Source organism: Podarcis liolepis, assembly GCF_965112155.1.
Source record: "Podarcis liolepis genome assembly, chromosome: 2".
NCBI lineage: Eukaryota > Metazoa > Chordata > Lepidosauria > Squamata > Lacertidae > Podarcis > Podarcis liolepis.
The window spans coordinates 81,226,093-81,252,871 of record NC_139555.1 but is presented as its reverse complement, the minus strand read 5'-3'; the positions used below and the strand labels follow the sequence as shown (position 1 = coordinate 81,252,871).

Below are 26,779 nucleotides of genomic sequence, written 5' to 3'. Positions count from 1 at the left end.
TATGAGGAACAGATGAGGGAGTTGAGTATGTTTAGCCTGGAAAAGAGGAGACTGAGAGAATGTATGATAGCCATTTTCAAATATCAAAAGGGCTGTCACATGGAAGATGGAGCAAGCTTGTTTTCTCCTGCTCTGAAGGCTAGGACTTAAACCAAGGGATTCAAGTTACAAGAAAGGAGGTTTCAATTAAACATCAGGAATAACTTTCTGACAGTAAGAGCTGTTTGACAGTGGAACAGACTCCCATGAGAGATGGTGAAATCTCCTTCCCTTTAAGCAGAGGTTGGATGGCCATCTGTCATGTATGATCTACATGAGATTCCTGCATTAGAAGGAGTTAGACTAGATGTCTCTCAGGGTCCCTTCCTACTCTACCATGCTATGATTCTATGTTAGGACATGTCTGAATCAGCATAGTATTAGGCTTGCAGATCTGCTCCTGGTGTTCAGGCCGCTGAGTACAAAGTCCCCCGAGTGATGAACAAGTACTGTGGCAAATGGCACTTTTTAATTGCTCACGGAACATCCTGGATTCCATCTCCAGGTAGGGCAGAGAAAGAACCCTGCCTTCCTGGATCTCCACTGCCGGTCAATGTGGACTGAGATCCACACTATCTCAATACTGAGGTAGATGGACCAATGGTGTCTGGCTCACTATTATATGTACCTAGAAGACAGCAGTTTTATACACACTTATTTGGAGGTCCCAGAGGATCCGGCTGGAAGTACACAGCTTAAGCTTCAACGTATTATTACATGCCGTTGGCATGGCAACAGTTGTGAGGCAGTCTATTATCTGCGCTCAGCCAGTAATCCCTCTTCAGCTGGAGCTTTCTTCTGTGCTGAGGAAGAGGTCCTATGAGGTTGGGGAGAGGGAGAAAGGCAGGAGCAGAAAGAACACCTGGGAGGCAAACACAACAATGCCCTACGTTTCAAGCGGTGAGCTACAGATACTGGCACTGATCTGAGAGAAAAAGAAGAGTAGGAGGTCTTTCAGAAATTATGTGGAAGGGATATTGCCACCAGAGGTGTATTTAAACTCCCTTGCGCCCTTGGCAGGGAGCTGTATAGGTGCCCCCTGTCCCTTGCGCTCTTTGGCAAGGACAAGTATTGGCATTCCTGTGTCCCTTGCGCCCTTGCAGAGGCGCCTGTGTGCCACACCCAGCCACCCATAGCAGCAGAGGAGTGGTCCAGGGAGTGTGCAGACAGGCTCCTAGCCACTCCAAGCCAGAGTGGGGAGGCACAATTGTTGCACACTGTAGCGGGGAGTTCCCCGGGCTCAACACACACCCCGGGCCTGTATCCTTGGTGGGGGGGCCAACCTATCCAACACAAATGATCTCCTCTATTGACATGTAACCATATAATTGCTTTTGTTCAGACTTCTACACTTTTCATCCTTTCCCTCTTGCGTTTTCCTCCACAGTTATGCTTCTTAGTTCTTTCTAGCTTACAGAACCATAAAGACAATGCACCAAGAATGCTCCAGTGTAACCCCTTAACATCTGGAAGCTTGGTTTGGTTTTTTCCTGGTTCCAGCCTGCAGGCTACCCAGGTTGCAGTTCTGAGGTGCCATTCTGAACAGACTTATATGAACTCCCCACACACTACTCAGCTTCCCATATGAATCTGGCACACACACACACACCATCAATCTCCAGTCGTGTACAATGGTATATCAAAGCCGCCGAGTTTCTCTTTACATCTGTTTCCCGCCCACCGAGGAGCGCAGGGCGCGCTGCTCTACAATTTTCCTATCTCTGAGTTCCAAATGAGGCGAGTATGCGGTCAGAGCCGTCGAACTGGCAGGCCAAGGGCGGAAGGAGCGGCTGCGGCAGCTGCGGCTGCTTAAGGGAGGCAAAGTGGTGACGCAACGGCCCATCCCGTGATCGCTCGGCCTATGGCGTCTTCCCAGCTCCGACTTCCTGGGTGACAGAGGAGGGGCGGGGGTGGAGCAGGAGAGAGAGAGAGACCTCTGAGCGTTCGGATCCGGGACGGTGGGGCGAAGCGAAGCCATGGTTTATATTTCGAACGGTGAGGGGCAGAGATTCCGCGGTGGGGAGGGAACCTTTATTATGGGGTGGGAGTGGGGCAGAGCATGGGCGTAGCCTTGATTTATTTTAGGGGGGCAGCCTTTATGTTGGGGAGGGTTAGAACAGAGTTATCTGCAGCGCAATTGGTTAGTTAAGTATTTTTATTTATTTTCTTGATTTAGGGAGGCAGCTGCCCCCCTCCCCGGCTACGCCCATGGGGCAGAGGAAAATTTATGCCTGACCCTCTTTTTCTGCTCCTTTTGTATGTGGATGTGGAGTAGATCGAGGCCCCTACGCAAGATCACGCTTTCTGCAACCCGGTAGATCCGGGAGGCTGCTAGTAGTGTTTTCATGGTTGCTGAATAAACTTACATAATTCCTGCTGTTCCTGTCTGTGAAAAGATGCACTGAAAGGGTTGTCATGTTCGTATGACAGGGCTTGAGGTTGTTTTTCAAAGGGTAACTCCGAAAGAGCTCGGGTGAACGGCTTCGTGCGGATTAAAAACCTGTTTTATTTTTAAAAAGCGGGATAATTAAATCGCGTTGTGGGCACCTCGAAGTCATTACTCAGATGCACAAAGAATTGCCTTGGTCTGTAAATCACCTATAAGGTTGGAAACAGGAATATGATTATCATTGCAGGTGTCAACCCAGTACATACCTCTTCTGATAAATTCTGGCTCATGGCCAATGCAGTTTTAACTAGATTTCGATTCATATTTTTAATTGCTTGGTTTGCCATCTCAAACCATTCTTCTGCCTCCTAATTTGGACTGTCACCCCAGTAGAAAGAAATTGTTTATATGCCTTAATTTACAAATTTGGGGTGGAATTACTTTTGGCTCCTCTGCTTCATGTTAGCAGTAGGTGATAATCTTAAACTCTGTTGAACTCTGTTGAAGTAAGCATAGGATTAAGATGTACAAATAGCATTTCAGAGTAACTATTCGATTGATCTACCTAATGTGCGTTGGTTCTCTGAACCTTGACTATTGCTCAGCAAATTAGAACTCAACCCTATACATTCTTAAAGAATAGTATACTTGACTTAAATGGTCATTGATTTGTGTTCTCAGTGCTGACACTAGCAGGTAATTGTGGTTTGATTAGTGCTTTTGGGGAATGGGAGAAGTCTAATAACAATGATAAAAAGCCTAATGATTAAAATACCTTTTTATTATTAGAATGTTAATAAGCCTGCAGAAGTTCTTGCTAGCTTGCAGTTCCCCTCTTTCACAGACAGCACTGAAATGTAAGCTTATAGTCTTTTAGCAGTCTGATTAAAAACAAACAAAACATTTCTATCAAGGGAGCTGCTGGCGGAGAGGTGGGATCATATTTCCCCACCCTGGTTTACTGAGTTTTCACTCTGGTTGTGAAGGAAGGTATTTTTCTTTTTCTGTGCTATCCAAGTACTGTAGGCTGACGGTGGAATGATGGAGCAATCTGTCCCTCCTCCACCAGCCTTCTTACTGGGTTGCTTGAAGTTCCTGGTCACCTGTTGTTAAGTACAAGACTGGGTTTAGCACTAGAAGAATTAAAAAAATTAAGCACTGATTGCAGTTTCGGCTGGAGGACTAGTGTATCTTGTCTGTAGTTTGTAGTAACAAAAATGTGCAGGAGTACAGAAGCTAGGGCTGCTATGCTGTGTTCATTTTTAGGAGTAAGATTTTCTGACCCGTACATAACTTCTTAAATATATAGGACTAAGCTATAAGAGAGCTTTTAGGTGGAAGGATTTGCTAGTACAGTACTGTACTGATGGTTGTTGCTCCAGATGGGTTGAACATTGGAAACATAGCAACTATGATGCAAGAAACTAGCATTGTTAGGTGGGGGGGGGGGAGAGATGTTTCCACTTGATTTGTTACACATTAATGTGTGTTGCAGAATGGACGAGTAAACTTAGATTTGAACAAACAGAAATTTGCAGTTGGGCCCATATCTCCAGTTACAACTATTTTAAGTGACTATTTTTATGTCAAGTGAAATGTTACTTCCAGAAACCAGGGGTGGGAAATTCTCCGAGTTTTGTTGGTCTCTTAACTGTCAGCAACCCCTGACTAGTCATTAGAGATGATGGGAGTCACAGTATAGCAACATCTGGAGGACCACAGATTCTCCACTCCTGTAGTAAATTATGTTAGAGAAGCATATAACAACTGGTAAAGTACATTCCTTGGCCAGGTTCCCAGGCTTTATATTTTTCAAACAGTAAGTCCCCATGCCACATGATTAAAGGGAAATAATACTGATTTGTGTTTTAACTTCTAAAATACCATTTTTTGTGAATAATACTGCTTTCTTCTTCATAATGATGTGTACATTGTTATTTCGAGATGATATTTATTATTATTATTATTATTAATTACAGGTCAAGTGTTGGATAGCCGGAGTCGGGCTCCATGGAGCTTGTCATTTATAACTGACTTCTTTTGGGGAATAGCAGACTTCGTAGTTATGTTGTAAGTAGAATTGTTCTCTTAATCTTAATCTTAAATTGTGCAACTTCAGAACCATCTGGGACTAGTCTTATGGCAGTGTCGATAGGTAGGTAGGTAGGTAGATTATAGGATGCAATTAACAGTCAATTGAACACCAAGCAAAGCTTTTCTTCAGTAAAATAGACCTAGATTTAAATCTCTCATTGTGAAGAGCAGTATGCATCTGATAATAAATCCTTTAGGTCGTCCCTTCTTTTAGAGTTGTGAGATGACAATACTCCACAAAGCAAGAAAGAAAAAGAAATGATTGATTAAAATTAAATTGATCAGTGCACAGGAAACTTAATAACATGAGATGCTTGTGACATCTGAAAAAAGGAAACCAGCATTCCAGGCTTCTGGGGACACCCTGATAATATTTTGATGTCTCATAAAGGCTATATAAAATAAGTCCTGACTCAAGTTTAGATTTTGTCAGTCTTCCATTCAATTGACAAATGTTGGACCGGGAGATAGATAGATATATATATATATATATATATATATATATATATATATATATATATCTCCCCAAAGATAAAATCCAGTTGGAAAACCAAGGGGTCTATGAAATACCCTGCAAAGTCTGCCCAGCCACGTACATTGGACAAACAAACAGACGAATAAATGCACGTATCGCAGAACACAAGAATGCCGTCAAAAAAGAAGAAAAAACTTCCTCTCTTTTCCAACACATGAAAGAAACAGGACACGAAATTAATTTTGCAGATTCCAAATTGCTCTTTAACATGGAACATCACCACAAGAGAATAATCATGGAAGCCATCGAGATAGAGAAACACCCTCACAACATGAACAAGCGTGACGACACGTCCCGCCTGCCAGACATCTGGAAATTAGCCCTCCCCACAAAAACCGACACCAGAACCAGAGGCACACAGAACGCCATCACCAATCAACCACACCAGACCCAAACCCAGACCCTCTCCACAGATAAATTACAGACACCATCCAGTAGCCAAACCATAGTGGCACCTCCGGATGCTGCACCCCCCTGCAATCCCTACACAGATCTGGCTGGCACAGGGCACAAAACCACAGCTCGCCCCTATACACGAAGCCAAGCCAGAACACAACTAAATGCAGTACAGCCATCTTCTCAGAAAAACTCTTCACAAGCTCAAGAGGTCAAGACACGAAAGCTTTAGCAACTAATCCACACTTAATGACCCTCCTAAGTGGTACTCAGAATATCACTCAAGAAATCACTCAATGATATCCCTCAAGTAATTAAGGAACAAAAGAAGAAAAGTCACACTAACCTGGGAACTTCCTCTCTGCCCAGAACGTCGGAGGCTATACACCACACCCCCTCAACAGTATTTATAGGAACTCAAACACTGAGATCCTGCTCTGTTCCAGTAACAAGAAGCCGAAAGCACCAGCCTGAAGATGACGAGTGAGACCTCGTCGAAACGTCGCCTAGACACCCCAACTCTTACACGGGAAGACACCCGAAGACACCAAACCCTGCATATATATATATATATATATATATATATATATATATATATATGCTTTCGTAGATTTTCACGGGTACAGGAATGCAGGTTTTGGTGTCTTCGGGTGTCTTCCCGTGTAAGAGTTGGGGTGTCTAGGCGACGTTTCGACGAGGTCTCACTCGTCATCTTCAGGCTGGTGCTTTCGGCTTCTTGTTACTGGAACAGAGCAGGATCTCAGTGTTTGAGTTCCTATAAATACTGTTGAGGGGGTGTGGTGTATAGCCTCCAACGTTCTGGGCAGAGAGGAAGTTCCCAGGTTAGTGTGCCTTTTCTTCTTTTGTTCCTTAATTACTTGAGGGATATCTTGAGTGATTTCTTGAGTGATATTCTGAGTACCACTTAGGTGGGTCATTAAGTGTGGATTAGTTGCTAAAGCTTTCGTTGCTAAGTGTGGATTTAGTTGCTAAAGCTCAAGAGGTCAAGACACGAAAGCTTTAGCAACTAATCCACACTTAATGACCCACCTAAGTGGTACTCAGAATATCACTCAAGTAATCACTCAAGATATCCCTCAAGTAATTAAGGAACAAAAGAAGAAAAGGCACACTAACCTGGGAACTTCCTCTCTGCCCAGAACGTTGGAGGCTATACACCACACCCCCTCAACAGTATTTATAGGAACTCAAACACTGAGATCCTGCTCTGTTCCAGTAACAAGAAGCCGAAAGCACCAGCCTGAAGATGACGAGTGAGACCTCGTCGAAACGTCGCCTAGACACCCCAACTCTTACACGGGAAGACACCCGAAGACACCAAAACCTGCATAGATAGATAGATAGATAGATAGATAGATAGATAGATAGATATTCTCTTCAGAAGATATATATATCTCTTCAGAGATATATATATATTCTCTTCAGAAGTAAAGATAGAAAAAAAAATTGTAGAAAGGCAATTTTGCTGTTCATTTAAACTTAATACTACTACTGAACTGCTTAACTCTGCTGCTTAACCCTGTTATTTGTGGCACTGGATTAATGGGAATCTTTTGTCATTTCAGTTTCCAGAGCATTATTCACCCAGACTTGACAAGGAGAGGCTACACATCTACCTCCTCTTCAAGATACGATGATGGAAGGGGGTACTGCTTTTTCATTTTAATTTAGGGTGGGAAACTTGCTGCACTCCCGATGTTTTTGGATTCCCATATCCCATCAGCCTAACCAAACAGGCAGTCAATTTAGATGGTACACAAAATACTATCTTATTAAAAAGTCAGGTTGTTATGTGTGTGTTTTACTGAAAGAAACAAAAATTTATGAGCAAACAATATGTGACAGATTATATGGAAACAGAAGATATTTAGGCCTGATTCACACACATCCCCAGTATTTAGATCTTGCACATGGTGAAGAACAGGAGCAAGGTGAGGGAGCTCAAGTAGAATCCCTATTGTGAGTTTGAGCCTGAAAATCCATTTACAAGTAAGCTGTCACCAGATAGCCATCATCACAGAGGATCATATGATGTGAGGCCCACTTGTGTCAGGCCTTGCTCTATGCTGAAGGTCTGTGCATAGCCCAACTGGATGCAAAACTACATGTAGAGACCATATGTGAGCCCCACCCTAACTTCAGTTATTAAAATCTTCCAAATTTAGTTCAGAATGAGAGATGCTGCATTTACTTCAAGCTTAGCTGGCCATCCTTGTAAAGATGCCTCACATTATAAAGGTATAAAGCAAAGCTTTGAAAACTGTGTGTCACAACACGTTAGCGTGTCAGTTGCCATGTGTAGGTGTGCCATGTGAATGCTCCCTGCTCTCATCCAAGGGCTGGAAAGGGGTTAGTTTAACCCAGTGCATTTTTTTCTAGGGAGACGAAGGGGTACACATACCCCTAAACATTTTGTGAATCTTCGTACTTTTGCCCATTTATTTATTTTTCCCGATTTGAACTATAAAATGGTGATTTTATTGAGTCAAAATGAGAGTACCCCTAAACATTTTTAAAGAAAAAAAAGGACTGGTTTAACCTCTGGTTTGCTAGTAAAACTGAATTGCTGTCTCATGAAATGATGCATGTCTAAAAAGTGTGTCACCAACATGAAAAGTTTGGAAAGCTCTGGCATAAAGGTATCTCATCTGTTGATAAGGAATCTTGCATTTTGGGGAGCCTAAGAAAGGAAAACTTATTTTACCAATCTTAGAAACCCATAATCTGCTACATCTGAAGGTGCTTCTCTGATGGGATTTCTTGCCAGGTGTTTTCTCTTCACATTTTGCTTTTGTTTGTTTTAGGCCTCCAGGGATTCCTCGTCGTAGAATGGGTCGAATAAACCACTTTGGAGGAGGTCCAAGTCCCCCACCAATGGCTGGAGGTGGATGAGGAAGGTAACCTATGAGCTGTCTTTTTTTGGATTCTGAATTAAAAAATGAACTTTAGTTTGGCTTAGGAACACGATTTTTTCTTTTGCAAAATCAGAGGAAAAATCTAGTAATTGGTGGCTGCAAAACTAAATAATTTTATAGTTTTAAGTGCATATAGGGCAGATGGGTGAGCTTTAGATTTTGCCCTGTTCCTCCTCCTGCCCACTATTCAGAAAGGAAAGGTGTCTGCTCTACATGCTTTGACATTAGGCAAAGATCTGCGAAGGGAAAAACCAGTGTTCCCCTTTTTTTAGTACTGTACTTGGTTTGGGATGAATTTTAATCCCATTTACCTGGGAGCAAGCCCCATTGAATTAAATAGAACTTACTTCAGAGTAGTGTTGTTAGATTTGTGCTGTGTCCAGACCTATAGTGTTCTAATATTTTGAATACTTAGAGGATTTCAGTAAGAGAGGTTGAGAGATAAGGAGCTGCATAATGTATGAAGGGGATATAAACTCAGCATCAGTAATATACAAGTGGGACCTGCAACAAAATGTTGCATTGTGAAGTGCTCCTGATCAGGCTTCTTGGTAGCTATGCTCTCTTCTCTGCCTTCTGTTCCCCCTTGGCTTTTCATATATTTCCCCCATAGACATCATTTGATCTGTGGCAACTATGTTCAGCCCTCATTGGGCTATTTTCTAATTTATAAAAAAAATCTAAGTTTTTTGCACTTCTGCAAACCTAGAAGTGTGGATGGTACCTTTTTTTGTTTGTTTTGTTTTGTTTTTGGTTTTGTTTTGTTTTTTGTTACATAAGGAACAGCACTCTAATAATGAGTAACCTTTCTGCATCCTAAGAATATGCTGAAGCACATTACCAGGACAATGACAAACTCTCCTTCCTGGCTGTTATTGTTCTTTTTAGCACGTTAAACATCACTTACTTTGGATTTCCATAGTCACAGCTTCCACACTGAACTTCAGCACATGTCAATTTTTGGTCCAGCTCCAACAGAAACTTATTTGTAGAGAGCCAGCTACTTCAGTAAAAAATCTCTGCAATTAGAATCGGTCATTAGAATCCATCCTTATACTGTACAGAAATTCTTTGTATATTGAGGATGATTATGTTTTATGCTTTGTGTTCAATAATGTTTACTTAAAAGAAATATACTTGTATTGATAACTTACTGTAAATGTATCATACTTTGTTTAATAGCCAGGATTTTAAAAGCTACTTAAGACTGAAGTAAATCTAATGTGATTTTAGATTTATTTTCTTTTCTTTGACTGCCCCATACTACATGACAAACCATGTTCAACATTTTTCAGGGTTCAAAAGCAGTTTTGTCAGGTTTGGTGGAGGTTGCCGCCTGAAGAAAAACAAATGTGATGTTTGTAATGTATGCAATGTATGCAATTGCAACATAGCCAGAAAACTAATCAGTATTTTCTTCTTCTTAGGTAAATGCCTCTTTTGAGAGGCAGACAACTGGACACACATTTGCAACACTGAAATGACCTCCTGGCGGATGGACCAAATGGGTCTGAGTGTTGTGTGTGTGTCTAAATCATTCACTGCTCTGTGGATTAGCAGAACAATGAAGTTGTGCTGGGAATTCCGACTTCCAGGATCCAGTGTAACTGAAATGCAGTTCTATTAAATTAAACGCACCTGTTTAATGTTTGTTTTAAGCCTTTTTGTATAGTTTGTGAAAATTTTGTTGTAGCTGTAAAGTTATAAGAAATAAATATAGCTTTGCAAAAGACTGGCTTGGAATAATTTTCTTTAAAAAGAACTGTTCTAAAAGTTCACAAATCATGCCTATGACAAAACCTTTTTTAAAGGTTGACTTCAGAATACATGAATTGAGGAAAAGGGTAGAATCAGATTCACAACTCCATGCATATCTAAAAACTGCATTTCCTGTGAAACCACTACTTATGATTGGCAATAACTCATCCTCGCTGGATTGTGCAGCCCCTAAACTAGTTGTGATTTGCTCCATCGCTACTGTCTTTAACAGAAATTAATAGAGTTTATGGTGAAATTTAAGAATTGATTTAAATTTTTATTCTTTCATATGATATATAGTTAATCTTCAAGTAACTTCCAGTGCCATAGAATATCACTTGTGGAAGTCCATAGCTTAGCAGTAGAGCACCTCATTTGTTCTACCACATTCAATCCCGGGCATCTCCAGGAGGGGCTGAATTAGATTCCTGTCTGGGGAAGTTGCTAGCCTTTTCCCAGCCTAGTGTCCTTTCTTTTGGATCCCACTCCCACCAGCCCCAACCAGCACTGCCATAGTAGTCCAGAGCATCTGGGGGGTGCCACAGGTTGGGTGGAGAAGGCTGTTGTAGCCGATACTGAACTACAGTGGTACCTCTACTTGCTTTCACCTCTGGTTATGTATCCTTCGGGATACGTATGTGGCAAACCTGGAAGTATTTTTCCGGGTTTTGTCCCACGTGCATGCACAGAAGTGCTCTATGCACCATGCGCAGAAGCACTCTACATGCCTGCATGTGCAGAAGCGCTAAACCGTACCACGCGCAGAAGCGGCACCTCCAGTTGCGAATTCCTTGGGATGTGACCGGAGCTCCAGAACGGATCCTGTTCACAACCGGAGGTACTATTGTAGATGGGTCGCTGCTATGGCTGGCCAACCCATGAGGTGACTGCCTCAGGCAGCAGGATCCACAGGGTGGCAGATGCCAGTGTCGCTCTTTCTCCCCTGCCCCCTTGTTCTTAACATAAACCTTGGCGGGATGAGGAGCAATTATTTTGGAGTCCACCTCAGGCGCCCAAACATCTTGGACGGCCCTTGGCGGCTGGTGTGAAGTATGACAGCTTTCTGCATGCCTAGGGCCAAGAGATACCACACTTGCTGTCCCTGAGTGCCTTTGCCATTCCCCTTGCCTCAGGGACGTAGCCAGGATTTATTTTTTATTTTTTGGGGGGTGGGCAGGCAGAATCGATTTATCTGCGATGCAATAGGTCAATTACGTATTTTTATTTATTTACTTGATGGGGGGGGCGATGCACCCCCACGGCTACGCCCATGCCTCGCCCATAAAAAAACACAGCAAGGCAGGAGGGGAAGAAGTTAGTACAGTACATATCGGGAAGCTCAGCTAAAGCACTAAGACGCGACTCAGGCCGTCTTGCGGCGGCCGCTCACTTCCGCCTGGGCCTTGTCTCTGCGCCACACCCGCCCGCCGCCGGGTGGCTGGAGGCGGAGGAAGGGGTCGGGCGCCGGCTTCCTCGTCGCAGCCTTTTCGGGGCGGAGAAGAAGCGGCCTCCGCCTCCGGCTTCCCGGAGCCTCCCGCTGCCTCGCTCGAGCGACCCTCGGAGGAAGCGGGTGGGGGATGACCCAGGCGGAGAAAGGGGAAGCGGCGGCGGCGGCGGAGAATGGGAAGGACAAGGAGCGCGACAAGGAGAAGGAGCAGCGCGGCGCCAAGAGGCCCATCGTGCCTGCCGCCGTGCCGGAGTCCCTGCAGGAGGTGAGCCCCGGCTTAGGCGGAGAGGCTCCTCCCGTGGCCCTCGGGGGGTTGCCCTCGGCTCTGGCGGCGGCGAGGCCCGGGAAGCACGCTTCTTCACCTCCGCCCTCGCGCACAATAGCCTCTGCCCAGCGGGATCCCCGCACAACAGCCTAGGCCCGGTTTCATAGGGCCGGTGGAGTCAAGTGGTGAAGCTTTCCCTGGGCTGCGCCCCTTCAGAGAGGTGTCCCACGATGGGATACTTGCACTTGCCTTTTATTTTAAGGGCTTGAACTCATTGCAACATGGAATAACGCAAAGCATGTCAGACTCGTGCATCCTGTTTTCTGATAGACGGGACACAGTATGAATGCTCTATGTATTAAAATATATTGCAGATCTCATTTGCACCTATACAGTATTTCCAAGCAGCAGTTTACTCACTGATCTTTAATTTTATTTGTAAAGCACTTCACTTATATGCCAGCTGTATTGCCACCTTATCAAGGATGTGTAAAAAACCTTGAGCTGGTAATGAAAATGCTATAGAAGTGAAGTACCTTCCCTTAGGGCAGCTAATGCTGTTTCAGTGTGTAGGGGCATTTAACATGAATTTCATGCAGCAGGAACATATCCCCTATAGCATCCTATGAAAAGAGGTTCATATTAGTTTCTAATAGTAATATTATAGTGCCTTCTATAATTGATGGTGCTCACTATTGATGCTGTCTACTGATGTTGACTGTTAGCCTTGTTGTTGTTTAGTCGTTTGCAAATGAGATCTGGAATATAATTTAATACATAGAGCATTCATACTGTGTCCGCCTATCAGAAAACAGGATGTATGAGGCTGACATGCTTTGCATTATTACATGTTGCAGTGAGTTCAAGCCCTGGGTTCTCTGAATGTCTAAATGATATTAGCATTTCCATAGTTGTACCATATTTTGATAAAATTGTCTGCATCAGATGTGCCACTCAAGACATGCACCTTTTCTGTCAGTTTTTCAAATACAGTGGTACCTCGGGTTACAGACGCTTCAGGTTGCGCATCGCACCGAACCCGGAAGTACTGGAACGGGTTACTTCCATGTTTCGACGCTCACGCATGCGCAGAAGCGTGGAATTGCGACCCACGCGGGCGCAGACGCAGAGCTGCGAGTCGCAAACATGCCTCCCCCACAGATCACATTCGCAACCTGAGGTTCCACTGTACGGCAATCGTCCATCTAAAACACTATTCCAGATGTGCAAAAAAGCTTACGTAAATGTCCTTTGTGGGAGGGGAAAACACTATAGCTGTTATCAGCTATATTTTGTTGATGGCAGCTCAAAGTGTAAAAAGATACAGATTTTCAAAATGAGACATAGACTATGTTTGGGCACCTACCGAGTACTGTGCTTTGCTGGTTCCTGTTCCTGTTTGTTTATCTATTTTACTATTTTTAGCAAATACAGAGCAACTTCATTGTTGTGATACATCCTGGCTCAATGACTTTAAGGATTGGAAGAGCTACAGACACACTTCCTATTGGCATTCCTCACGTCATTGCAAGAAGGCACAAGCAGCAAGGGCAACCCACATATAAAGACAGTTGGCTTCTAAGAGAAGGACTCAATGTAAGTCTTAGAATTTGAGTATTATGTTAAATTGAATCTGTAACTGTTCATTTGAACTACATTGATTTTTTGGTGTGCTAAAGTTTCCTAGTCATCCTTACTTCTTTGGGTTGCACAATAACAGCTTGCCTCTGTAATAACATGTGTTTGTCTTGCATCATCTATACCAGCTACATATGGAAATTAATGCAGGCTATGGCATTAAACTTGCTATAAATGGCACAAGATTTAAGAGGGACAGATTTTTGCACCAAGCACTGAGGACCACATCACACAGGACTCTCTTTTATGTAGATATCAGTTCGGCACAAAAAAATTGAATGTACAATGTAATATTATATATGCAGGTATCTATTTTTATTAAAAGCTCACCAGCAGTTCTTTAATTTACACAGGCATTTTCTGCAGAGTAGTGTAGCAAGTATAGTTTTTCTGGCTTCATTGATAAATCACCTGCTTCTGACAATGCTGGCTATCATGAAATCACAGTCAAAGGGAAAGTAAAGAAAAATGAAAATATTGTCGAAATGAGTGAGCCAGCAGATAAAAAAAAGACTTTTTAAACAAGGAGTGGGAAAGGTATTGTTTTGTGGATCTGAATGGGAAATGCATTAGCTTACTCTGCTCCTCAAACAATTGTGGTCTCTAAAAATGCAAAGTCCATGGTCAATATAAAGAAAATCATAGCAGTTTTGCAAAGGACTATGCTTGATTATGAGCTTGCTTTTGGGGGCAGAGGGAGAGAATGTCAACGTGCTTATGCAGCTGCTTACATTTTATTGGTTAGAGAGCTATTTTAATGATTATTTTCTATTTTTAGAGTGTTTTAAGTTTTATTGAATGTATTGTAAACTGCCTTGATATTTTACATGAGTTTTAAAATATTTGCAAAAGTGTTTTGAAAATAATTTCATTAAGAAAGTCAAAAGACCCACTTCTATGTTTAGAGGATGGTTACTTGTTGTTTGCTTTTATTTAGAAACCTGAAAGTACTGAACAAAGACAGAATGGTCTTAAAATGGTTGACCAAGCAATATGGTCCAAAAAGATGTCAAATGGTGCCAGACGTATACCAGTGTCACCTGATCAGGTATCTCATTTATAAACTGATTGATAGAAATTGCTTTTTGAGGGGTGTAAAAGCAGTGAAAAGCCTGGTAGCAGCACTAATAAATCTAGGATAGTATTCAACTACGTTTTAGTCAGAGTAGGCCCATTGAAATCAATGATCATGACTAAGTTAGGTCCATTAATTTCACTTGATCTACTATGACTAATCCTTACTTGAACACCACCCCAGTCTTCAAAATAGTTTAAAGGCAGGAATGGACCATAGCCCTTTGCTTCACATTCAGAGGATCTCAAGTCTAATCTGTGGCATCTGAAATTTAAACAAGACCAGGTAAGCAGCTGATGTGAAAGACCGAGGCCCTTGTTGCTGACCACCGGTCAGATTAGATAAAACTTAGCTAGGAGAAAACTTAGCCTTAGTGGGCTCGTCTAAGGCACTCTCCTATGTTCCCTCTGGAAATTTATTTTATGTCATATCATAGTTCAATAGAGGGATAGCAGTTCAACAGAGAGATATACATTACGATAAATTTTGAGCAACTCATATACATATGACTACACGTTTGTGCTCTTAAGATAGACTTTGAAAAATAGTTTCATTTTAAGTGTGACCATTTCTCCCTATTCCTTGTTTCAAATTTACATTTCAGGCCCGATCTTACAATAGGCAGATGAGACCTGCTATTTTAGATCATAGCTCTGGAACAAAATGGACAAACACTTCCCATCATCCCGAATATGTCATTGGAGAAGAGGTAGGCGCACCTTGCCTCATTTCATTAAAAGTAATTCTCATCCTGTTTCTCATGTACAGTTAAGCAACCATAGGTATTTGAGCCGCCCAGAGTGGCTGGGGAAACTCAGCCAGATGGGCGGGCTATAAATAATAAATTATTATTATTATTATTAATTATTTATTATTAAAAATGTATTTGGGAAAAACACAGTTTTTACATTAGTTGTTTGTGGCACATGGATCTCCTGAAGTTTGAAAAAGAAGAAGCAATCATCTTGCAGTTCACACAGAAATCCCTTCTGGGTTGCCTTGAGGATATTCCTAATGCTCACAAGGCAAGTGGCTGTTTACAAGCCTGAGAGAAAGAAACCAATTTAGTGAATGCAGATCGGAACAGAGCAATACGTTTTCATATGTAGCCTATTAACTTTTAAGCTGTTTTTATAACAGTCTTCAATTGAATTTTTAGTGTTTTAAACTGGTAAGAAAAACAGCTCTGTCAGGATTCCTCCGCCACCCCTCTCCTATTGACACCGGTGGCAGACTTGGGGCTCTCAAATTTCAGTAGCCCCCTGTGCAACACTAAAATTCAGTCCCCCTGCACCTGTTGCTCTTCGCTCTACAGCCCCCTGCAGTGTGGCCAAACCGGCCATGCCAACCTAAATCTGACTGTTGACACTCTACTCATCCAGGGAAAATAGAACTGAAGACTATGCAAGGCAGCTGCTTTTTCCATTCACTGCTGCTGCAATATGGGTTCTGGAACACAGGCCATCAAGGGCAGTGTGACAAAATGCAATGTTTATGACGGTCTTATTTTAAGAAAAGCAACGAAAAGAATTGCTAGTTTTCTACAGAGAATATGGCATTCAGAACAGCATTCTCCAACGGGGAAAATGCAGTTTATACAGAGCAATAGGCAAGCTTAATAATAAATGGTAAGGTTACAGAAAAATGCAGCATTAAAAAAGGGACAAGGCAAGGATGCCCTATGTTGTCACTGTTATTTATCCTAATATTAGAAGTGTTGACTAGAGAAATACAAAAATTGATGAAACAACAGGAATTAAGGTCGGGCAGAGAGAGTACAAAGTGAAAGCCTTTGCGGACGACTTTGTGTTGACGTTGGAAAATCTGATAGTAAGCGTCCCAAGGATAATAGAAACTATAACAAAATTTGGCAACTTAGCAGGATTCTGTATAAATAAGGGGGGAAATTGATAGTAAAAAGTCTAGACTCGGAAGCAAAAGATAAACTTGAGACTATCACGGGGGGGTGTGTTAAATATTTGAGGATATGGATATCTGCTAAGAACTTAAACCTTTCCCAGGATAACGGATGTTAAAATCTGGAATGAAATAAAAAAAAGTCTAGAAAAATGGAGTAGAATGAACCATTCTTTGTGAGGAAGAATATCCGTAGTCGCAATGAATGTTTTGCCCAAGATGATCTTTTTATTTTAAACATTGCCCGGTGATAAATAGCCCAAACTGTTTCAAACAGTGGAAGAAAGATGTGACAAACTTCATTTGGCAGGGGGAAACACCCCTGAATTAAATATAAAAATCTGACAGATGTAAGAGAAAGAGGGGGCTTTGCCTTTCCAGACCTCAGACTTTATTATGAGGCAGCAGATAAGATAAAAAAAGGAAGACTTGAGATGATAATGGGTGGAATATCAGGATATGCAGCAGATCAAGATTTCCCTAGAATGCCACAGAGAGATGGACTGAGAAGTCTTAGAAAAGTGATGTGGTGGATATTGTATGGTGTGTGTATAAAAGCTGTTAAAATGGCATAAATAAAAGTTTTTGTCTTTTTTTTAAAAAAAGAATTGCTAGTCTTCTGTTACCACTAAAGGCTTGCTGTATGTTTCAGTTTGCTTTGGAATGCTTTTTTGTGTTGATGTGTCACAGACTAGCAAATGTACAGAAATTCCAAGTGTTCACAATTAAACTTTTAACGAGATAAATGTAGTCAATTCTTCTTTTCAGGCATTATATGTTAACCCTATGGACTGTTACAATGTTCATTGGCCTGTTCATCGAGGGCAGTTGAACCTTCACTCAGGGCCAAGTGGTTCCCTTACTGCAGTCCTAGCTGATCTTGAAGTTATATGGTCGCATGCAATACAGAAGTATTTAGAAATACCACTAAAGGATTTGAAGGTGAGCTATGGCAGACTTCATCTGTTCATGACAATAACTGTCAGCGTTTCATCATTGTTGCTGCAAAAGGGTTTGACTGTTGAAGCCTTTGGCAGTCTGGGTCCTACATTCCTTGGTAGCACCTTCTTCCATGTATACTTCCCATCAGATCATCTAAAGCACTACTCTGTTTTAAAACCTTTAGAATAAGAGTTTAACTAATTCATTAATATCCCGGCCTTTCTCTAAAGGAGCCCATGGTGGCAAACATATCAATACTGAAACAATAGAATGAAAACAGTTAAAAACTCTTAAAAGTAATTGCTTACCCTCAAAACTATTAATTGCAGGGTTTTCAGGGACAGGTCTTTCAGCCATCAAATACCTGGGTAAACAGGAATGTTGTTAAATTGCTCCTAAAAGTTAATGAGAACAACACACCTCATAGGAGAGGGCATTCCACAAATGGGGAGCAACCACCAAGAAGGCCCTATTAAGGAGGTGCTTAGTAGATCCTTTATAGCTATGGTGTTCACTCTGCAGTTCCCTACCAAGTGAGCTCTAGTTGTTAAGATTTATAGCAAATGGCTGTGGTTGGCTTCAGGAGAGGGAGAGATGTGCAGATGGAAGTTCTTGTGCTCGTTAGTACCTGCGTGTGCAGGCCGCATCCTCACCGCTTTGTGGCCTCCCTTGTGGGTTGCCCAAGGGAGAATGTGGACTCTGGCATTTTTCAGAGAGAATGAAAATCCTGCAGTTAGCCCTCCTGCATTACAAGAATTGGTTCAACATCCAGGAGGAAATTTGGCACCTCACAGCCAAGGTCTAAAGCTGTTAGATTTCCCCGTGCCCTGGATTAAAACATTTCAATGATGTAATTGGCTCTAGCTCTTAACCAATATTTTTGCTTCCTTCAATAATTGAAATTATTTAGATAGCTCATGGCATCAACCCGTTCCACTGTATGAAGACCAACAGACCGGAAAACGAATCCTAGTTTTTCTTTTCTCTTTCAGTATTACCGATGTATTTTGCTAATACCAGACATCTATAACAAGCAGCATGTGAAAGAAATAGTAAATATGATCCTAATGAAGATGGGATTCTCAGGTAATAAAGCAACATCTGTGGTCAGCGGCTTAGTGCAAGGGTTTTGAAGGTACCTTTTGTTTCTAAGTTGGAATCATGTAACTTCCAGAATGTTTTTTTGCCCTTACAGCCACCCATGTCTCAACCAGGTGAATAAATAGTTCAGCCTTTGGCAACATATATCATGAAATTAGTAATGTGCAACTCTATGGCCAAATTCTAAAGAAATTACTCGTGTTTGGTCAATACAAACTTGTGTTTGCTGAGTCAAAACCGTCTAATCTACTTATGTATCTTACAGCGTTTCAGAGGTATTGTCATCTAGTTTCCACTATAGGACAGGCCCCAACTGGATGTAACACTACTGATATCCAGAGCCTCTGTTACAGTCACTCCCAGCTGTCTCCTACCAACAAGTGCATTGGTCAGATGAGTCCTGCTCCAAATAGCAATTTTCAGCTCACTGTCTAAAAGACTGAAGTTGGTTGGGAGATGCAGAGACATGAAACACTGATTTTAAAAAATGTTAAAATAGGGAAGCTGGAAAATATTATCATTGTGACATGTTGATCTATTTATGAAACGCATGGGTAGCAATAAACACATTTCTTCCTCTCTTTTGTTTAAAACACTTCCCAGAGTTTTATATGTATAAAAGAGGGCATGTTATGGGAAGTGTTCAGTAGTGGGGTACATATGAGTAATGTTTCTGAATAGGGTAGCAAAGCAGTGTATATAACAGTATTCCTGCCATTTTGTTTTCAGGCATAGTGGTCCATCAGGAATCTGTCTGTGCTACTTTTGGAAGTGGTTTAGGTAGTGCATGCGTCGTTGACGTGGGGGATCAAAAGACAAGTGTCTGCTGTGTCGAAGACGGTGTTTCGCATCGTAACACCAGGTAACTATTATAAAGTGTCAGTAACATTCAGGTGAAAAGAAGCAAGTCTTCTAACGGTTGCTGCTGCTTTTTTTAGGTTATGCCTTGCATATGGAGGTTCTGATGTGTCAAGATGCTTTTATTGGCTTATGCAGCGAGCTGGGTTCCCTTACAGAGACTGCCAACTAGCTAAAAAGACAGATTGCCTTCTCCTGCAGCACTTAAAAGAAACATTTTGCCATTTAGACCAGGTAAGTCCAAAGACCTAGATAAGGAGCTCCACACTTCTGATTTGCTGTTTCCCAGGCCCATGTTTGGTCACAATGTAGTGTGACATTACAGTTTTTTAGCTGCATAATTAATGGTAATAGAGGTTATGAAGTTACCAACAGTGGGGAGAAAACTGAAAATTCACATGTGTGGCTGATCTCTTCTCAGTGTAGTTTGAAAGATTTGAAAGTTCATTAAAGCATTAATACCTTTTTCTGTGTTTTTTTTTATCAGGATTTATCTGGACTAAAAGATCATGAGTTTCAAGTCCGTCACCCAGATTCTCCAGCTTTGCTGTATCAGTTGCGCTTGGGAGATGAAAAGTTACAGGTAAAGACTGGGTGGGGTATACATGCACATATGGTGCAAAGAGGCTTTTCCCTCCTCTCACCCCCCTCTGTGCTCCCTAAACCTGTTATTTTGGTTCTCCTAACCCTCCAGGGTAGATTTAGCAGGATGCAAGAATGCAGACCACATTCTGTGTACACAACTTAGTTGAATCCTGCCCTATCATAGACATGCCCTGGGATGTAGATGCGGACTTAAGTGCAGAAGTCAATGGAAAATAGTGGGGTGTTAATTAGTTTTCAGCAGCTCAATCTGCATGTTTCTCTTCTTATTGAGTGCTGTGATATTCAGGAGATACACAGCAAATACAGATGTGGCATAACTAGCTCAAATGTTGAATTAAATAAACTTGATATATGTTTCTATCTACACATGCTGCTGACAGGTATCATATCGTTTGGAACACGGGGCTGTACCCTATGCAGCTCTAAGTCGCGTGTTACATCAGCAGAAGGATTTAAGTTTGTACAACATAACTTCTCCCCTCCCCCCCATGCACACCCCCTAAATCTGTTCTAGTTGTTCCTCTAGCCTTCCAGAGCAGATTTAGGCAGGGTGTGAGAGGGGAAGAGTTCCATTGTGCAAGCGAAAATCCTTCTGCTAACAGAACAAGTGCATTAGATACCACCCCAGACGTTTATCTGCTTCTGAAACTGAATGCTCTGTTAGGAAGTGCAAGCAAACATTGATGAAATGGTAAAGATAATTTTAAGCTCTTCCCAATCTCTCATGATTAGGCTCCCATGGCATTATTTTATCCAGCAACCTTTGGAATTGTGGGGCAGAAAATGACATCTTTGCAGCAACGATCACAAGGTGATCCTGAGGATCCGCATGATGAACATTATCTCTTAGCTACACAAAGTAAGCAGGAGCAGGTGTGTTGTGTGTCTTTTTCCTTGTTTTCTCTTCCTAGGAGACTTTTTTGCACAGATCTAATTATACTTAATTAAAGCTTTCCTCTTGGAGAATAGAGAGAAGGTTCATGCTAACGTTGTAAACCGCCATGTGATCGTTGGTTGAAGGGTGGTACAGATATAATAATAATAATAATAATAATAATAATAATAATAATAATAATAATAATAATAATAATAATAATATAGGGTTCATTTAGACCTCTGGCAAGGCTGCAAGGAGGAGTTCAGAAGCTTTTGCTTTCATTTTAGAACAACAGCAGCTTGCTTTGTCATTTGAACCTGGATGAGCGGTGATTCACCTCAGCTATAGTTAATTGAAGGAAGCCAACTTCAAACCACAGTTTATAAAGCTGGCTTGTTCCAGCTAAGCATAGTTAAAATTTAACACAGTTTGGGTTTGGACAGCATGCAAAACAGCAGTTCGTCTAAAACAGAAGTAGCAGTTTCTGATGTTTTCATAGTCGTTCTGGATGAGAGCAAGTGAGCTCAAGGCTGACAGACTTTTATAAAGCTAATCTGTTCTCTAGGGCAGTGTTTCCCAACCTTTTTTGGGCAAAGGCACACTTGTTTGATGAAAAAAATCTCGAGGCACACCACCATTACAGCCCCGTGACGTCAGCGCGCAGCGTCGCGCCGGGAGGGACGCACGAAAGTGTAAGTTTCAAATTTTTTCCCTCCCCTCCTGTGTAAAGGGGAATGCACTCTGCTAAGTAAAGGCACTTGCCACAGGGCCACGCAGCCAAGGGGTCTAACTCTGCAGGGAAAAGCTTCCTGTCTTTCCTCTGCCCCCTCCCCACCGGAAAGGGATGGTGGCTGCAGGCTCTGCCCCCCCCCTTAACATCTGCAAAATGATTAAGGCTGATACATTGTGTTACAGGATTTTATCTAGGTAACTTCCCTGAGCTGTCAAGTTGAAAGGGTACATTCAGGCATATTTGCAACATTTAACAACTTTAAAGATGTGCCCCCCCTGTAATTTCCATAACAGTTGGAAGGTCAAAAATATAACCTCCTATGACAACTCCTGCAACCCATGAGCTTTCAGACAAAGATCATGCATGGACAAATGTAAAGATCTTTGGAAAGTATTGATCGAAACCACAGTAACAAACGAATCAATGTATCTTCAAGGGAAAGAATAAGTAGATCCATTTGCATATATAGCTCTGTAGGCTTAATTATATTCCATTGCTATTTTGTTATTGCTCTTTTCCTCTGCTTCTATTTATTTTTAATGCATGTAACCTTTTTATTCCCCCTCCCCCCCGCCAATTTAACTCCTTGTAATACTCTCAATAAAATATAAAGAAACAAGAAAGGAGATTCCCACAAAACATTAGGAAGGCCTTTCTGGTGGTGAGAGCAGTCAGACAGGGGAAGGGGCTTTTAGGGAGAGGTGGGGGGGGGGGCATCTGCCAGGGATGCTTTAGCTGTGAGTCCTGAATTGCTGGGGGTTGGACTGGATGACCTTTGGGTTCTTTCCGGCTGCAAATTCTACCTGCCTTCCCCCCTCCAATTGATCAACACACAGAGATGCAGGTGGCCAGGGAACCACCTGTGCACACCTGAGCCTGCAAGGGGCAGTCAAGCCCCCTTCACCGCCTGCCCCCCCGCCAGCCCCCTCTCCCCTCCTCCCTAGGCGGCAGCTCCGCCATGACCACAAACGGCGGCGGCAGCAGCAGCCGCGCGCGGCCCGGGCTCCCCTCGCCGGCCGTGGGAGCCAAGGCGCGTGACGAGGGAGCCAAGGCGCGCGATAATTTTCTTAAATTATATCAGCGGCGCCCGGCAGAGCAGCCCTCTCGGCCACAGCAGCCCGGCTCTCCCAGCCCCCGGGGGCCGCCCTCCTCCCTCGCGCACCCGCAGTGTTCCCGCCCGGAGAGGCGGCGGCGGCAGCAGCAGCAGCAGCAGCCGCGCGCGGCCCGGGTTCCCCTCGCCGGCCGCGGGAGCCAAGGCGCGCGACGAGGGAGCCAAGGTGCGCGGCTCTCCCAGCCCCCGGGGGCCGCCCTCCTCCCTCGCGCACCCGCAGCGTTCCCGCCCGGAGAGGCGGCGGCAGCAGCAGCAGCAGCAGCCGCGCGCGGCCCGGGTTCCCCTCGCCGGCCACGGGAGCCAAGGCGCGCGACGAGGGAGCCAAGGCGCGCGGCTCTCCCAGCCCCCGGGGGCCGCCCTCCTCCCTCGCGCACCCGCAGCGTTCACGCCCGGAGAGGCGGCGGCGGCAGCAGCAGCAGCCGCGCGCGGCCCGGGTTCCCCTCGCCGGCCGCGGGAGCCAAGGCGCGCGACGAGGGAGCCAAGGCGCGCGATAATTTTTTTAATTATTGGGGGGGGGCGCCTATGAATGAGAGGCGGGCGCTGTGGACGGAAGCGCTGCCCGCCGAGCTCGCAGGCAGCCAGGCAGGCAGACGGCGGGAGCCCCGCGCTGGGCGGCCTCTCCTCGCTGCCGCCGCCCCGCCTCTTGCCGCCCGACTCGCCCGCCTCCCTCCCACGGAACACAAGGCAACGTTCCACGGCACACTAGTGTGCCGCGGAACACGGGTTGGGAAACACTGCTCTAGGGTTATGTCTAAAGGCAGGCATAGTGTGTGTGTACATACTAACAAGAAGTACTAACAAGAATCCTGTCAAAGCATTCCATCGTGTAACAGCAAGCTATCACTCTGCTTGGGAACACATTTTTAAAAGAAAAGCCTGACTAACTTTTCAGATACATTTTAATTGAATAACTTTCTAAAACAATGCCTGAAGTAACTGATATTCTAGTTTGAAGTCTTGTTTATTCTGTTATGTTTTACTCCAGGAATACCCATTTATCCTAAGTACAACCCAATAAGGCAGACATGTATCTACAAAATAATTTAGTTAAAAATGTGATCCCATTGAGATCCCAAGATGAAATTTTGCAGGTAGATCTTAGAAATATTTAATAATACAATTTCTTTGGAAATTTAAAATCAAATTAATTTTTTGAATCACTTTTTAAAATTTAAAATTCTGTAACCTAACTTTGAAATTTAAAGTAAGCCCATCATGTGACATATCATATTAAAACACACAATGTTATGAAGAGATTGGTATTTTTTAGTTTTGACGTATCTCAATTCTGGACTGAGCTTTTACAGTTTTTGGGTAGTCAGACATGGCCAAAATTGGCATTTAGGCCAAAATATTTCAAACTCTCATGACTCAAAAACAGGATGTGATAAAGAATTAAACTTTTAGATTTAACCTTAGTTTTGATCATTCAACAGGTGTACAAAATATTAAGAAAATTGGATGACATGAGGTTTAAAAAAATGGATCATGATATGGAATGACCCAGTATGCTTGATCTTATTGTCATTACCTTAGTTATGTAAAAGCTTTTTACAAAATAATAAAAGCAAAACTTCAGTAGTATTTCTTCAGCTACCACTCTGATCCTACAGGTGGCTATAGTTTGCATGGCACATGTAGTAGCTTCCGCAAAGGTCGCTATGATGGTATACTGTGTATGGAATATGCTGAGCCATTGGAAATGGAAGACTTGGGTAAGGGAGCATATGGTGTTTGTGCCAAAGAATATGAAAATAATATGGCAAAAGGACAGAAGTAGCAGTGTGGCTTTACTGTGATATGTGGGACTGTTTTTAGCTGCAACACTCCTCACACCTATTTTGGCAGATATTGAAATACTTTATTATCACTTGTACAACTTGTATACAGTGAGATTACACAAGCACCCCCCACTCAGCTCTCTTAGTCTTCATTCCCCTCGTTTACTGACACACACACACCAAACCCGAAAGTCAGTTGCCCTGTTATTATATTTTCATTCAGCAGCCTAACAGTCCACGGATACACAAGATCTCAAAGTAGCTGTTTTACTACAAAGGAATTTCAGAAATAGACTGGAAAGAGAAGCTGCTGAATTACAACTCATTACCAAACTTAAAACCATGAAAAGACCTGGGCTTAACAAAGACATTGGATTCTTATCTCACTATACATAACTAAACCATTTCTCACCTTCCCACCCCTTGCCTTTTCCTGTAAGACCTATTACAGTCGTTAAGAGTCGTCAACAGGCTCTCCCAGCTATCTGCCTATCTCCCATTCCCACCATCCTTCTGAGTAACACCCCTCCCCACCTTCTCACTATATAGAAGGATCTGGCAACTTCTATTTCAGTGTATCTGAAGAAGTGTGCATGCACACGAAAGCTCATACCAAGAACTAACTTAGTTGGTCTTTAAGGTGCTACTGGAAGGAATTTTTTATTTAGTCCACGGATAGAAGTTGTTCTTTACCCTGTTGGTGCGACTAATCATGCTTCTATATCTTCTGCCTGAGGGAACGTGTTTTGCATCTAACAAAATTGGATCTTTTCAAATGATAACCTGTCCTGTTTTGCTTTTTAAAGTCTGCGAAAGCAACAGCCGACAGGAAGTCGATTTCCAAGCCTAGTGGATTTGAGGGGGATCTGCGTGGCCAATCTGCAAGCGTTGCTGAAAATCTCTATCCTCCAGAAGTGGAGATTGGCACTTCACACGGTGACTGCATTATGGGTGGAAATGAGTCCGAAGAGCCCCTTACAGCTCACATGTCCAGGAAGACTGCTGTATCTCAGTTTGAAGGGAAAGCGTTAGGCCTTGACAAAGCAATCTTGCACAGTATTGATTGCTGTGGTAAGAAAACTATATATACTTGTTTATTAACATTAATACTTTGGCCAAGATAGATTCTAGTACAAGGAGGATTCATAAGTTTGCAGGAACTAAATATCTACTCTCACTCTCATCCATTTCTTCTTTAGTTATCTGGTTCAATCTTTTAATGTTAACGGCTAATTCTGTATTGTTTCAATTCATTCTTCACAGTTTACATAAAACTTATTTTGATTTCTCAGCATCTGACGATACCAAAAAGAAAATGTACAGTTCTATCCTGGTTGTAGGAGGCGGTCTAATGTTCCACAAAGCCCAAGAGTTCCTTCAGCACAGAATTCTCAACAAAATGCCTCCTTCTTTCAGGAGAGTTGTTGAAAACGTAGAAGTTATTACAAGACCAAAGGTACTTGTGTATGAATCTAGGCATACTTTTAGGTCAGGGTTGGGAAATATTTTCTTTTCTGTCAGGGGCCATATGACTGAAGTGGTGGGTGGAGCTAGAATCAAAGGTGGGTGGAGCCACCTCTGTCTATGTTAATACACTTACTACAGCAGCTCATATCCTCTTCTAGTTAATTATAAATTGCAGTTAAATGTATTGGCCAGTACAGAATGTTATTTGTATATTCCAATAGTGTAGTACATAGCGAAGAACATGCATTGGTTCTTTTGTGCAAGGGGCTTGACAAATAAACTAAAGGCCATCCCCTTCTGCCTAAAATTCATTATGAACAGCAGCAACAAAGCAATCCTTCTTTTGCCACAAAAGTAAATGGTATCTTTTGTGCTGATTTGGGATTGTAAAGATTTTAAGCACTGAGCACAACTTTCTCACAGTAGCCCCAGTTAAAAACAGTAACATTCTTAAAGCAAATGTAAGTGGGTTTGTGGGATGTAGTTTACACCATTTACCTTGCCCATTCTTTTCCTTTGCATTCATCATAGGACATGGATCCTCGTTTGATAGCATGGAAAGGGGGTGCTGTTCTAGCCTGCCTGGATACAACACAGGAGCTCTGGATATATCAACGAGAATGGCAGCGATTTGGTGTCCGTATGTTACGCGAAAGAGCTGCTTTTGTCTGGTGATCTCGTGCAATATTTAGATAGGATAAAATGCTGAGTATTACTTTTTCTCTTTATAGCCCTGACATTTGTGTTTTTAATAAAATCCATATAAAAAGAATCATTTTTCTTCTGGGCTGTTTAAGAAAACTGTAGTTGTTCT

General features: G+C 42.7%; 2 protein-coding genes across 3 annotated transcripts; both read left to right on the top strand.

The window, feature by feature from the left end:
• Positions 1 to 752: 752 nt before the first annotated feature.
• Positions 753 to 10,121, top strand: SELENOK (selenoprotein K). Of its 2 annotated transcripts, none has more exons than XM_083489453.1 (5): positions 753 to 939; positions 4,408 to 4,498; positions 7,040 to 7,120; positions 8,279 to 8,371; positions 9,817 to 10,121. In XM_083489453.1, the coding sequence occupies exons 1-4, from the start codon at positions 768 to 770 to the stop codon at positions 8,364 to 8,366; spliced, it is 432 nt and encodes a 143-aa protein (XP_083345579.1). In that variant the 5' UTR covers positions 753 to 767; the 3' UTR covers positions 8,367 to 8,371; positions 9,817 to 10,121. The 2 variants fall into 2 exon arrangements, with proteins under 2 accessions (XP_083345579.1, XP_083345580.1); XM_083489454.1 differs by lacking the exon at positions 753 to 939 and adding an exon at positions 1,871 to 2,034.
• Positions 10,122 to 11,328: 1,207 nt separating this feature from the next.
• Positions 11,329 to 26,737, top strand: ACTR8 (actin related protein 8). Its single transcript, XM_083489315.1, has 13 exons — positions 11,329 to 11,859; positions 13,285 to 13,455; positions 14,435 to 14,545; positions 15,177 to 15,281; positions 17,258 to 17,431; positions 18,424 to 18,517; positions 19,262 to 19,394; positions 19,471 to 19,624; positions 19,878 to 19,973; positions 20,729 to 20,869; positions 25,305 to 25,569; positions 25,791 to 25,954; positions 26,497 to 26,737. Exons 1-13 carry the CDS (start codon positions 11,725 to 11,727, stop codon positions 26,638 to 26,640), a joined length of 1,887 nt encoding a protein of 628 aa, XP_083345441.1. The 5' UTR covers positions 11,329 to 11,724; the 3' UTR covers positions 26,641 to 26,737.
• The last annotated feature ends 42 nt before the right edge of the window (positions 26,738 to 26,779 follow it).